This window comes from Salmo trutta, chromosome 9 (assembly GCF_901001165.1).
Source record: "Salmo trutta chromosome 9, fSalTru1.1, whole genome shotgun sequence".
Taxonomy (NCBI): domain Eukaryota; kingdom Metazoa; phylum Chordata; class Actinopteri; order Salmoniformes; family Salmonidae; genus Salmo; species Salmo trutta.
This window is the reverse complement of record NC_042965.1, coordinates 40,328,906-40,342,118: the sequence shown is the minus strand read 5'-3', so window position 1 is coordinate 40,342,118 and position 13,213 is coordinate 40,328,906. Positions and strand designations below refer to the sequence as shown.

Below are 13,213 nucleotides of genomic sequence, written 5' to 3'. Positions count from 1 at the left end.
CCCTTATCGTGGACATTTTGCTGATATCGTTCATTACAATAAATAACCAATTCATGGGTTGCATGTTTCGTCACGTTCATGGGTTGCATGTTTTGTAACGTTAGCTAGTTAGCTAAGATTGAAGGGAGTACAACAGATTTTAGCTAGCTAAAGTTAGCATTGCTAGCAATTTGTTTTACTAACTTTGCTAGCTAATGACACATTGCCATCTGTCTAAAGTAAATTTGACGACATTATTATTTTTATTTAACCAGGTAGGCCAGTTGAGAACAAGTTCTCATTTACAACTGCGACCTGGCCAAGATAAAGCAAAGCAGTGGGACAAAAACAACAAAGAGTTACACATAAACAAACGCATGTGTGCAAATGTAGAAGAGTAGGGAGGTAGAAATAATTACAATTTAGCAGATTAACACTGGTGTGATAGATGTGCAGACGATGATGTGCAAGTAGAGCTACTGGGGTGCAAAAGAGCAAGAGAGTAAGTAATAATATCGGGATGAGGTAGTTGGGTGTGCTATTTACAGATTGGCTGTACATTATATTAGTGGAGAAGGTACGGTGGGATTCGAAATGGTCGGTGATCTGCTGGCAAAGTTGTTTCCTACTAAATATTTGACTATGTTAGTAATGTCATAGTATTGACAAGCACTATTAGTGTAATTTATATTAAACAGTCGTTAGCCTCCGTCCAGAATGACTGAGCTTATCATGACTTCAGGGCATCACTATTGCACAGCTGGTAAAGGGAGGCTTGAGAACGTTCATAACGACATGGCACGACCGCGTGCCGGAGGTGCAACCTATGAATATGGTCCTAATAGAGAAATGTGAAGTTTGAAATGATAAATATGTTTGCTAATATGGGTGATTGTTAATAGGACAATTGATAGATAAAACATTCAAATCAGTAATAGTAGTTTTATGAATCTTATTGTTTAATTTATTTTTATCGCGATAATAACAATAATAATTCAGTCAATTTATTGCGATATGGATTTTTGCCAGTATTGCCCAGCTCTAATGCACACAATTTCTCAGTCTTTCTTTTTCACACAAACATGCATACATGAAACTAGTCTGGGTGCTAAAGGCCATTAGTGATTCTGTACTTTATTTGGATGTAGGTGGACGTGGTTTATAGTGACACACACACAGACATATATGTACCTGCAGGTCTTCCTGCTCTACAGCATCAAGTAGAGGTGTGGTTCCATTGTCTCCAGTACAGTTGACCAGAGCTCCTGCCTGGATCAGGTACTTAGTGATCTCATAGTGACCGTGGGACACTGCCTCGTGAAGAGGAGTCCAACCTGTAAGAAACAATAAAGCAACAACTGATGGTCACAGCATAGAGAGATGCTCTATTTGTTTTATTCAAGTCTGTTTAGGACGAGTTAATTAATTCCTGCATCACTATACACAGGAAATGACCCTACTCATAAAAACAGACAGCAAAAAAGGCAAATGTCCATTTTGATGAACAAAACATTTCTATTCATTCAGTCTAAAGAAAAATATCAATGAAAGTCTAAAGAGGAAACAGTGTTCCTAAATGTACCCCCTCCAGTTCAGTGTCTTACCTGCCGACTTTGTGAGCAGGGCCTAAACTAACGTTTTGGTCCACCAGCCACTCAGATTCTTTACTACCAGCCTATTTTTTTTGTTCTTCTGCTAAATTTATACCAACAAAACACAAAAAAAATTGATATGCATGCTTTGTAATACTTCTAACACAATACATGTATTACAGGTAAGAATGTGGTATATTGTTTAACTTCATTTCATTTTTTGTGACCTGAGTCTTTTAACCAAAATATCACAATGTGACAAAAATGTTCACCTGTGCACCTGTTCTGCAGCCTTTATTTTACTATAAATGTGATCATACTTCACTATTTTTATTCACAAATTTTACCCGCCAATGCCAGAATCTACCCGCATTTGGCAGGTGTTAATTTTAGGCACTGTGTGTGAGTATCTATAAAGTTATTTGAAACTAACTGTAGTGACAGATTGCTGCCCACCGCCCTCCTCTAATGTCTTACCTGCGTTGTCGGCCATGTTGATGTCGGGGCTCAGCAACAGCATGTCTCTGATCCACTGGGTGTCTCCTTGCATGGCTGCAATGTGGAGTAGAGTCTCCCCGTAACGGTTCTTCCGGTGGAGGACATTCAGACGGGTGATGCCCCGCCTGCTCTGGGATTGACCATGGTTCACACCTGAGGAGAGCATAGGAAGGGCGACGCGGTGAAAAAACATTGTGTTCAGTGCAACATTTACCATAAACCTCAGGCTTACTGTAATCTGGCAGCATGATTTAATTTGAAACTTCTCTTCAACGATGTGCGTTTTATAAAGGAGGTGATTATTTAACATCACATTAAATGTCTCCCGAAAGTATAGGTAGACCATAGATCCGATGAAATTACTAGAGGGGCTAACTCTAACCCTTACAGTATAGGTAGACTCAGCTAACCCTAACTCTAACCCTTAAAGTGCAGGTAGACTCAGCTAACTAACCCTTAAAGTACAGGTAGACTCAGCTAATTAACCCTTACAGTACAGGTAGACTCAGCTAATTAACCCTTACAGTACAGGTAGACTCAGCTAATTAACCCTTACAGTATAGGTAGACTCAGCTAACCCTAACTCTAACCCTTAAAGTGCAGGTAGACTCAGCTAACTAACCCTTAAAGTACAGGTAGACTCAGCTAATTAACCCTTACAGTACAGGTAGACTCAGCTAATTAACCCTTACAGTACAGGTAGACTCAGCTAATTAACCCTTACAGTATAGGTAGACTCAACTAACTAACCCTTACAGTACAGGTAGACTCAGCTAACCCTAACTCTAACCCTTACAGTATAGGTAGACTCAGCTAACTAACCCTTAAAGTACAGGTAGACTCAGCTAATTAACCCTTACAGTACAGGTAGACTCAGCTAATTAACCCTTACAGTACAGGTAGACTCAGCTAATTAACCCTTAAAGTACAGGTAGACTCAACTAACTAACCCTTACAGTATAGGTAGACTCAACTAACTAACCCTTACAGTACAGGTAGACTCAGCTAACCCTAACTCTAACCCTTACAGTATAGGTAGACTCAGCTAACTAACCCTTAAAGTACAGGTAGACTCAGCTAATTAACCCTTACAGTACAGGTAGACTCAGCTAATTAACCCTTACAGTACAGGTAGACTCAGCTAATTAACCCTTAAAGTACAGGTAGACTCAACTAACTAACCCTTACAGTATAGGTAGACTCAACTAACTAACCCTTACAGTACAGGTAGACTCAGCTAACCCTAACTCTAACCATAAAGTACAGGTAGACTCAGCTAATTAACCCTTACAGTACAGGTAGACTCAGCTAATTAACCCTTACAGTACAGGTAGACTCAGCTAATTAACCCTTACAGTACAGGTAGACTCAGCTAATTAACCCTTACAGTATAGGTAGACTCAACTAACTAACCCTTACAGTACAGGTAGACTCAGCTAATTAACCCTTACAGTACAGGTAGACTCAGCTAATTAACCCTTACAGTACAGGTAGACTCAGCTAATTAACCCTTACAGTACAGGTAGACTCAGCTAATTAACCCTTACAGTACAGGTAGACTCAGCTAATTAACCCTTACAGTACAGGTAGACTCAGCTAATTAACCCTTACAGTACAGGTAGACTCAGCTAATTAACCCTTACAGTATAGGTAGACTCAGCTAATTAACCCTTACAGTACAGGTAGACTCAGCTAATTAACCCTTACAGTATAGGTAGACTCAACTAACTAACCCTTACAGTACAGGTAGACTCAGCTAACTAACCCTTACAGTACAGGTAGACTCAGCTAACCCTAACTCTAACCATAAAGTATAGGTAGACTCAGCTAACTAACCCTTACAGTACAGGTAGACTCAGCTAATTAACCCTTACAGTACAGGTAGACTCAGCTAATTAACCCTTACAGTACAGGTAGACTCAGCTAACCCTAACTCTAACCCTTACAGTACAGGTAGACTCAGCTATTGACATAATCAAGGTGGGCCCTACTGTGGAGGCTACTCAGACAGCCAAGTCCCCCAAATAAACATCCAAGGCCTCTTTAACCAAAACATTTAAATTGAAACCAACTATTTTAGATTGGGGACAAAGATCAAAGGGAGCAGGGGCCCGCCCTGCCTATCCAAAGATAGGGGAAACACTGCTACATATACATTAAATGTACATGTAAATGTATGTATACACTACTATCTGCACAGCAGTTTTATAGCCCTGCTTACAGCCATGCTCAGCCATCCACACAATCAGAACCTTTTCAATAAGGTCCAGTACAGCATGTACTAAAACATGGGAACTGGAGTAAAGAGCTGGACTGGGGAGCTGTCGGGGAGTGGGAGGCTTGTGTTCATGCCTGTGTCTTTGTAACACACAGGCCTAGGGGCTGGGAAACACTGGCCATTGTATGTTACTGCTGTAGGATGCAGATGCACACACGGCAAGGAATGTTTTATCATACACTGGAGTCAATGGTGGCACACATTCCCCTCAATCACTTTCCCTCATTATGCCTACAGCAGCAACCAGCAACCTCCTATGGGTCGTGTTCTGTTATGTGCCATTGTGTGGTGTCTTGGCCCCCGCCTCCGGAAAATAATTCCCTCACTTTTTTTCCATGAAATTGCAGAAATGTATTTATTACATCCCAGTTGGGAATTAACATCTTAAAAATTCCATGACATTCCAGAAATTCGTTGACAATTGGGAATCCTGTTGTGTCTCCCAGACAGTGCACTACTTTTGACCAGAGCCTTACAGGCCCTTGACCTGGCAGGGTGCCAATTGGGAACCATGGTAATCACAGAAGAGTCCAATAAAGCCTTACTGTATATCTGGTTAGGCCCAGAAGACAGGCTTACTGTATATCTGGTTAGGCCCAGAAGACAGGCTTACTGTATATCTGGTTACGCCCAGAACACAGGCTTACTGTATATCTGGTTTGGCCCAGAAGACAGGCTTATTGTATATCTGGTTAGGCCCAGAAAACAGGCTTACTGTATATCTGGTTAGGCCCAGAAGACAGGCTTACTGTATATCTGGTTAGGCCCAGAAGACAGGGTTACTGTATATCTGGTTTGACCCAGAAGACAGGCTTACAGTATATCTGGTTTGGCCCAGAAGACAGGCTTACTGTATATCTGGTTTGGCCCAGAAGACAGGCTTACTGTATATCTGGTCAGGCCCAGAAGACAGGCTTACTGTATATCTGGTCTGGCCCAGAAGACAGGCTTACTGTATATCTGGTTTGGCCCAGAAGACAGGCTTACTGTATATCTGGTCAGGCCCAGAAGACAGGCTTACTGTATATCTGGTTTGGCCCAGAAGACAGGCTTACTGTATATCTGGTTAGGCCCAGAAGACAAGTGGATTGATTGCTGCTATACTGACTCCACCTAGTGCTCATCTCAAGAACTTCACCAAACAGGCACATCAGTCATCCAGTCATCCAGTCATCCAGTCATCCAGTCATCCAGTCATCAATCTGTTATCCCCTTCATGCATATTACATCCTCTTCATACAATCTGTCTCTGTCCGTTCCTACTTTAGTCACATGCACTCTCTCAGACAGCACTAGCCAGATTATGACAAAACTTGAGTAAATGATGCGTCTTGCCATAGAGATCAGGCATTTACAAAAGGACACAGATTTTATTTAACTAGGCAAGTTGGTTAAGAACAAATTCTTATTTTCAATGACGGCCTAGGAACGACTACCTTGTTCAGGGGCACAATGACAGATTTTTACCTCGTCAGCTACAGGGATTCGATCTTGCAACCTTTCGGTTACAAGTCCAACACTCTAACCACTAAGCTACCTGCCACCCCTGATTGGCCAAATGGTGGCGCTATATTGAGACTGAAAAATGCTAACTTTGAAAGGTCACGCCCTTTTGACCTAAAGTCATAAAATCCGGTACATAGGTCCCTCTCCTCACAAGAAACACATTTGCTTCAGGGACCCATAAGGTCCGCCATTTTACATTTTGTGAAAAACCGACAAGTTCATTTCACTGCTATGCGAACAACACACATCCTATGACAGTGCCACATTGAAAGTCACTGAGCTCTTCAGTAAGGCCATTCTACTGCCAATGTTTGTCTATGGAGATTGCATGTCGGTGTGCTCGATATTATACACCTGTCAGCAACGGGTGTGGCTGAAATAGCTGAATCCACTCATTTTCATTTCCCACCCTGGTTGTACAGTCGTCTAAAATATAACTGTGAAGGACCTCCGCGTTACCCTGGACCCTGATCTCTCTTTTGACGAACATATCAAAAATATTTCAAGAGACGCTTTTTTCCATCTTCGTAACGTTGCACAAATCTGAAATTCTTGGTCCAAAAAATTATGCCGAAAAGCTAATCCAATGCTTTTGTCACTTCTAGATTAGACTACTGCATTGCTCTACTCTCCGGCTACCCGGATAAAGCACTAAATAAACTTCAGTTAGTGATAAACACGGCTCCTAGAATCTTGACTACAACCCAAAAATGTGATCATATTACTCCAGTGCTAGCCTCTCTACAGTACACTGGCTTCCTGTTAAGGCTAGGGCTGATTTCAAGGATTTACTGCTAACCTACAAAGCATTACATGGGCTTGCTCCTACCCATCTCTCCGATTTGGTCCTGCCGTACTTACCTACACGTACACTACGCTCACAAGACGCAGGCCTCCTTACTGTCCCTAGAATTTCTAAGTAAACAGCTGGAGGCAGGGCTTTCTCCTATAGAGCTACATTTTTATGGAATGGTCTGCCAATCCATGTGAGAGACGCAGACTCTGTCTCAACCTTTAAGTCTTTACTGAAGACTCATCTCTTCAGTAGGTCCTATGATTGAGTGTAGTCTGGCCCAGCGGTGCAAAGGTGAACGGCAATCCACTGGAGTGACGAACCATCCTTACAGTCTCCGCCTGGCTGGCTTCCCTCTCTCCACTGGGATTCTCTACCTCCTGACCCCATCGCGCTCCCATGCCGTCCCTATGAGGGGTGCATCACGTCGTGTCAGGCTTTTTTTCTCTAAACTCGACATGAGTAGGTTGAGTGACTGACGTGATCTTCCTGTCCAGGCTTGTGCGATGGGGGAGATCTTTATGACCTATACTTGGCCCAGTCTCAGAGTGAGGTTATATGCTGCCTGGTTGGCCCTGTCCGGGATAAATTTGGTCGCTCCCTCCCTCTCCCCCTCCCTCCCGGAGGACCTGAGGCCCAAGAACATGCCTCAGGACTACCTCGCCTGATGACTCCTGGCTGTCCCCGTCCCCAGTCCACCTGGTCGTGCTGCTGATCCAGTTATTACTGTTCTGCCTGCGGCAATGAAACCCTGTCTTGCTCACCAGACGTGCTACCTTGTCCCGGACCTCCTGTTTCGACCCTCTCTCTTCCTCTCTCTACCGCACCTGCTTTCTTGACCTCTGAATGCTCGGCTATGAAAAGCCAACTGACATTTACTCCTGAGGTACTGACCTGTTGCACCCTCTATAACCACTGTAATTATTATTTGACCCTGCTGGTCATCTATAAACATTTGAACATCTTGAAGAACGATCTGACCTTAATGGCAATGTACTCGTATAATCTCCACTTGGCACAGCTAGAAGGGGACTGGCCACCCCTCAGAGCCTGGTTCCTCTCTAGGTTTCTTCCTAGGTTCCCGCCTTTCTAGGGAGTTTTTCCTAGCCACCGTGCTTCTACACCTACGTTGCTTGCTATTTGGGGTTTTAGGCTGGGTTTCTGTACAGCACTTTGTGACATCAGCTGATGTAAGAAGGGCTTTATAAAGACATTTGATTGATTGATTCTGGCACCGAATGACCGATCTGCACGAAACATGATATGTGACATCTATGGACAAAGGTCTCTCCACGCAATATTTTCCAGACAAGTACCTAAAACAAAACGCAGCATATTGGCCAATAAACATTCATGTGGGCGTGGTCTGGCACATAAATGCATATCATTCAGTCAAGGATATTTGTATTGTAACAAAATATGGTACACGTTACAAACACTGTCAAGACTCAAAATATGCAACATTTATATCAACCACACGGTGGCGCCTTAACAGACACATGTTTATATCTCTTGACCTGTTAAGACTCAGAATGATGAAATTTGGCACACATGCTCAGGGATAGGAGTCTAGCTAACCCACGCGATATTTCAGACACCACTGGCCTGATTTTCAGGACACTTGAGTGAATGATGCGTCTTGCCATAGAGATCCGGCATTTACAAAATTACACTGATTGGCCCAAGGGGGGTGCTGCATCATTCGTGTGGGAAGGCATGTTTACTGTTTCCTTGTTTGAATTGTCTCAATACAACATTCAATCCATGTGACACTCAGATACATGTGAATATTATCCTATGCCTACCTCTCAGTGTCCCTGGCTTGTTGCTGGTGGAACTATTACCTCCATTTTCCTGCTTCTGGCTGTCAGTCTGCCTGGTCGGTCCGCTGGTCACCTGCTTCTGGCTGTCAGTCTGCCTGGTTGGTCCGCTGGTCACCTGCTTCTGGCTGTCAGTCTGCCTGGTCGGTCCGCTGGTCACCTGCTTCTGGCTGTCAGTCTGCCTGGTCGGTCCGCTGGTCACCTGCTTCTGGCTGTCAGTCTGCCTGGTCTCCTAACAATGAAAAAAGTGGACCAGCAATCACTTGATGTAATGGCTATTGAAATCTTTGTTTGTTCACTGTTGACTTCAAGCACCCTTTCACTGTTTTTTATGGAAGTGGAGAGTTGAGCATGTTTCCCACAGAATTCAATCCTAATTGAATAGGATCTCTATGGTGTTCCCTTTAACTGTATACTGGTCTCCTGATTCTGTCTGTCGTTGCCCCTGCTCTGTCTGGCCTGAAAACAGGGGACCAGCAATCACTTAATGTAATTGCAATTTAAGTCTTTGTTTACTGTTGACTTAAAGCACCCTTTCACTAGACAGAGTGCCAGTCTGTTTGTGCTGTCACGCCATCTCCTTGTCACTCTTTGATATGACATCACAAACAGACTGGCACTCTTATCTACCCTCACACTGTTTTTACGCAAAAGTGTTCAGGATGTTCACTCCCTTTACCTGTTTGTTCTCCTGTGCCTGGTTGTCATTCTGTCTGGTCCCTCTGTTCTGCCTGGTTGGTCTGATTTCTTCCATTGGTCTGGTCTGTCTACTCCCCTGTGTCTGTCTGTCAGTCAGCCTGGTCTGTCTCTTGGGCTCTGTACCTATCTCCTTCTGTGAGAGGTCACAACCACCGCCACCCCGGGGAACATTTTTTGGGGGATTATGTCCAAGGGTCCGCTGTGTACCCTCCCTGTGTGAAGAGGTCTTAACTACTGTTATCTACCTGTGTCTTAGCTACCGTCGCTGCTCTCTTCAAACGTCTGGTAGAGGTACCACTCCCAGCGTGCTGTGAGGGACTCTCTGACACTGACCCCTCAGAGGGTTCCTCTTCTATCATCCCCTCACTGTCTTCTGTAAAAAAGCATTTATTAAAATAAAAACATACGCAGCTAAATAGGTGTTGTTAGCCTTATAGTATTAATCTGTGATGTATCATACAGAGGAAAAATAGTATACTGGCAGAAATAAATGATAGTAGATTTTGATAATTTTTCTGTCATTATATACTGAACAAAAAATATAAAAACGCAACAAGTTACAGTTCAAATAAGAAAATCAGTCAATTGAAATAAATGCATTAGGTCCTAATCTATGGATTTCACATGACTGGGAATACAGATATGCATCTGTTGGTCACAGATACATTAAAAAAGGTAAGGGGCGTGGATCAGAAAACCAGTCAGTATCTGGTGGGACCACCATTTGCCTCATGCAGCGTGACACATCTCCTTCACATAGAGTTGATCAGGCTGTTGATTGTGGCTTGTGGAATGTTGTCCCACTCCTCTATAATAGCTGTGTGAAGTTGCTGGATATTGTCGAAAACTGGAACACGCTGTCGTGCCGGTTGATCCAGAGCATTCCAAACGTGCACAATGGGTGACATGTCTAGTGAGTATGCAGGCCATGGAAGAACTGGGACATTTTCAGCTTCCAGGAATTGTGTACAGATCCATGCGACATGGGGCCGTGCATTATCATGCTGAAACATGAGGTGTTGGCAGCGGATGAGAGGCACGACATTAGGCCTCAGGATCTCGTCACGGTATCTCTCTGCATTCAAATTGCCTTATATAAAACACAATTGTGTTCGTTGTCCGTAGCTTATGCCTTCCCATACCATAACCCCACCACCACCATGGGGCACTGTGTTCACAACGGTGACATCAGCAAACCGCTCTCCCACACGATGCCATACACATGGTCTGCGGTTGTGAGGCCGGTTGGACGCACTGCCAAATTCTCTAAAACAACGTTGGAGGCCACTTACGGTAGAGAAATTAACATTAAATTCTCTGGCAACAGCTCTAGTGGACATTCCCTCACAACTTGAGACATCTGTGGCATTGTGTTCCGTGACAAAACTGCACATTTTGGAATGGCCTTTCATTGTCCCCAGCACAAGGTGCACCTGTGTAATGAGCATGCTGTTTAATCAGCTTCTTGATATGCCACATCTGTCAGGTGAATGGATTATCTTGGCAAATGATAAATGCTCACAAAGAGGGATGTAAAAAAAAAAAAATGTGTAAACAACATTTTTGAAATATAACCCTTTTGTGCCTATAGAACATTTCGGGAATCTTTTATTTCATCTTATGAAGCATAGTACCAACACTTTGTAGTGTTTATATTTTGTTCAGTGTAGTTTGCACATATTGATTTACCAAATAGCACCACCATGTGGAAGCAAATACACCGTTTTGATTGAGTCTCAGGAAAGTGTCAGAGGAGCAATGATGGTGAAGAAAAATTATATTATTTACCCGTTATGCTATCAAATAAATATTGAGCAAGATAATATCCTAGAAACATTAGGAGTGATAATAGTTATATAAGCTATATTGTTCCTCGGCTTGCATGTGTACAGGAGCTTCTACATGACACGCTGCATTGGCTTGCATCCCAAATGGATTCCTATTTCCTATATAGTGCACACTGAGCACTACGGGCCCTTTTGTTAAAGTGAGTGTACTACATAGGGAATAAGGTACAATTTGGGATGCCCACATTGGGTTAGAGTACCAGTCAAACGTTTTGGACACACCTACTCATTCCAGGGTTTTTCAGAGTGTGCAAAGCTGTCATCAAGGCAAAAGGTGGCTACTTTGAAGAATCTCAAATATAACATATATTTTGATTTGTTTAACACTTTTTTGGTTACTACATGATTCCATATGTGTTATTTCATAGTTTTGATGTCTTCACTATTATTCTACAATGTAGAAAATAGTACAAATAAAGAAAAAGCCTTGAATGAGTGTGTCCAAACTTTTAACTGGTGCTTCTACATCTGCATTGCTTGCTGTTTGGGGTTTTAGGCTGGGTTTCTGTACAGCATTTTGTGACATCGGCTGATGTAAGAAGGGCTTTATAAATACATTTGATTGATTGATTGATTGATTGATTGATACTGTAAGTGCCACCAAATGCAGTTGCTTCATTCTACAACTGGTGATAAACTACAATAAATGAAGTCTTCAGTAGGACTAGATAGGGCAGGCACACATTCAGAGTGTAATCTGTGCAAATTCCAGCTAGCACTGCAGCCTTGAACACTCACACTCTCTCACACACACACACACACACACACACACACCTCCATCATGTCCTTGAGCGATAATACTGTCCATTCCCTTCTCGTCATCTGGAATTCCAGAACTCCTAGTGTTGAAAAGGGAGGAAATTAGTAAGTAATCAACAGGGAAGTAAGTAGAATGGTATTTCCTCATTAAATAAGTCTAACGTTACACAGTTAACCATAAACATGCACTGATAACTAAAACTTAATATGATATAGCTAAATGGATTATACACACCTTGACAAAAATGGGGATTGGATCTGCAGAAGGAAAACATTTTCAAAACACATTCGAATCCGACAAATAATCAGACAAAAAAAAACATGTAAGGTAGGACATTATTTTGTGTAAACCACTACTGCTGCACTAGCCCAATCACTTCCTAGGTTTACATCCAATTGGTGACAGACTTTCATGCGAATATTCTAGAATTTGCATAAATGAAATATGCTAAATTTTCCCCCCAGAGATGTTTTCATCAAATTGACTTGTTGCGGATAAAAGTCTGCGCATTATGACGTATCGTTAAATTCACATGTACCGAATTAAAAATACACGTTAAATGGGTTCCCATCACATTTTAAACTCTACTAATGATTTTTGTTACCAAAATAATGAGAGTTATATAGCAAATGTGCCCTCTCTTGTACTGGCACTTGAGCTCTAGCCAACAGCTCACAGATACTGTGAGGGTATAGCCTACATGATGAGATTATCATGGAGAAAAGAGCAAGATTCTTTTTATTTGTCAATCGGCAGCCAAGCATCGATCATCATGTCACCAGATACAGCCTGGACTCGAACCAGGGTGTCTGTAGTGACGCCTCAAGCACTGAGATACAGTGCATTGGAGTGGCGCAGCGGTTTGTAGCCTAATAAACTGCATGGTTTCCCGAGTCGCAGTGGGAGGACCACACACCATATCATCGCGTGACTCAAAGTTTACTTCGATATGATGGTTCTTATATCAATATTTGTGCATAAAGTCGTTTCCACTTCCAATTCCCACATACATTTTTTTTTGCTGACGCAAAAAGTTCCAATGTTGAACTAACAAATTATCTGTTGCCATTTATAAAATTGTACCGAAAATTCCTGTTTCCATCACAACTGTCAAGTTTATTTTTTAAATAAGGTGTGACTTTACTCACATAAAAACTGTGCATGGAAACGTGGTTACAGACACTAACTGCTTTAGTGCCTATTAACGATAGTATCTTCTGGTTAGAGGAGTTTTGTTAAGATACCAGACGCTCGTTCTGAACGTTAAAACGCATCGCTCGCGATACGTTTCTTTTGGGGGGGGGGACAGGAACATAATGAATGTATCTTTTAATATCAGCGAGAAAAATGATTTTCCAAAAAAACAAAAGGTTCAAATTACTACACATTTTTTTACAGGGTTAGGGTTCTCTCCATGTTATATCGCTTCTTTACGGCAGAC

At 42.4% G+C, this 13,213-nt stretch overlaps 1 protein-coding gene across 7 annotated transcripts in view; it reads right to left on the bottom strand.

Moving 5' to 3' along the window:
* The window catches only part of LOC115200550 (uncharacterized), a 44,776-nt gene that overhangs the window by 29,876 nt on the left and 1,687 nt on the right, over positions 1–13,213 (bottom strand). For 5 of the 7 annotated variants that reach the window (XM_029763696.1, XM_029763699.1, XM_029763703.1 and 2 more), the window contains exons 4-10: positions 12,007–12,029; positions 11,787–11,851; positions 9,411–9,538; positions 9,146–9,298; positions 8,491–8,698; positions 2,049–2,222; positions 1,171–1,313 (exon numbers count right to left, since the gene is read on the bottom strand). In XM_029763696.1, coding sequence (XP_029619556.1) covers positions 1,171–1,313; positions 2,049–2,222; positions 8,491–8,698; positions 9,146–9,298; positions 9,411–9,538; positions 11,787–11,851; positions 12,007–12,029 — 894 coding nt within the window. The remainder of the gene's footprint in view (positions 1–1,170; positions 1,314–2,048; positions 2,223–8,490; positions 8,699–9,145; positions 9,299–9,410; positions 9,539–11,786; positions 11,852–12,006; positions 12,030–13,213) is intronic. The other 2 variants (XM_029763698.1, XM_029763702.1) reach the window with 2 other exon arrangements.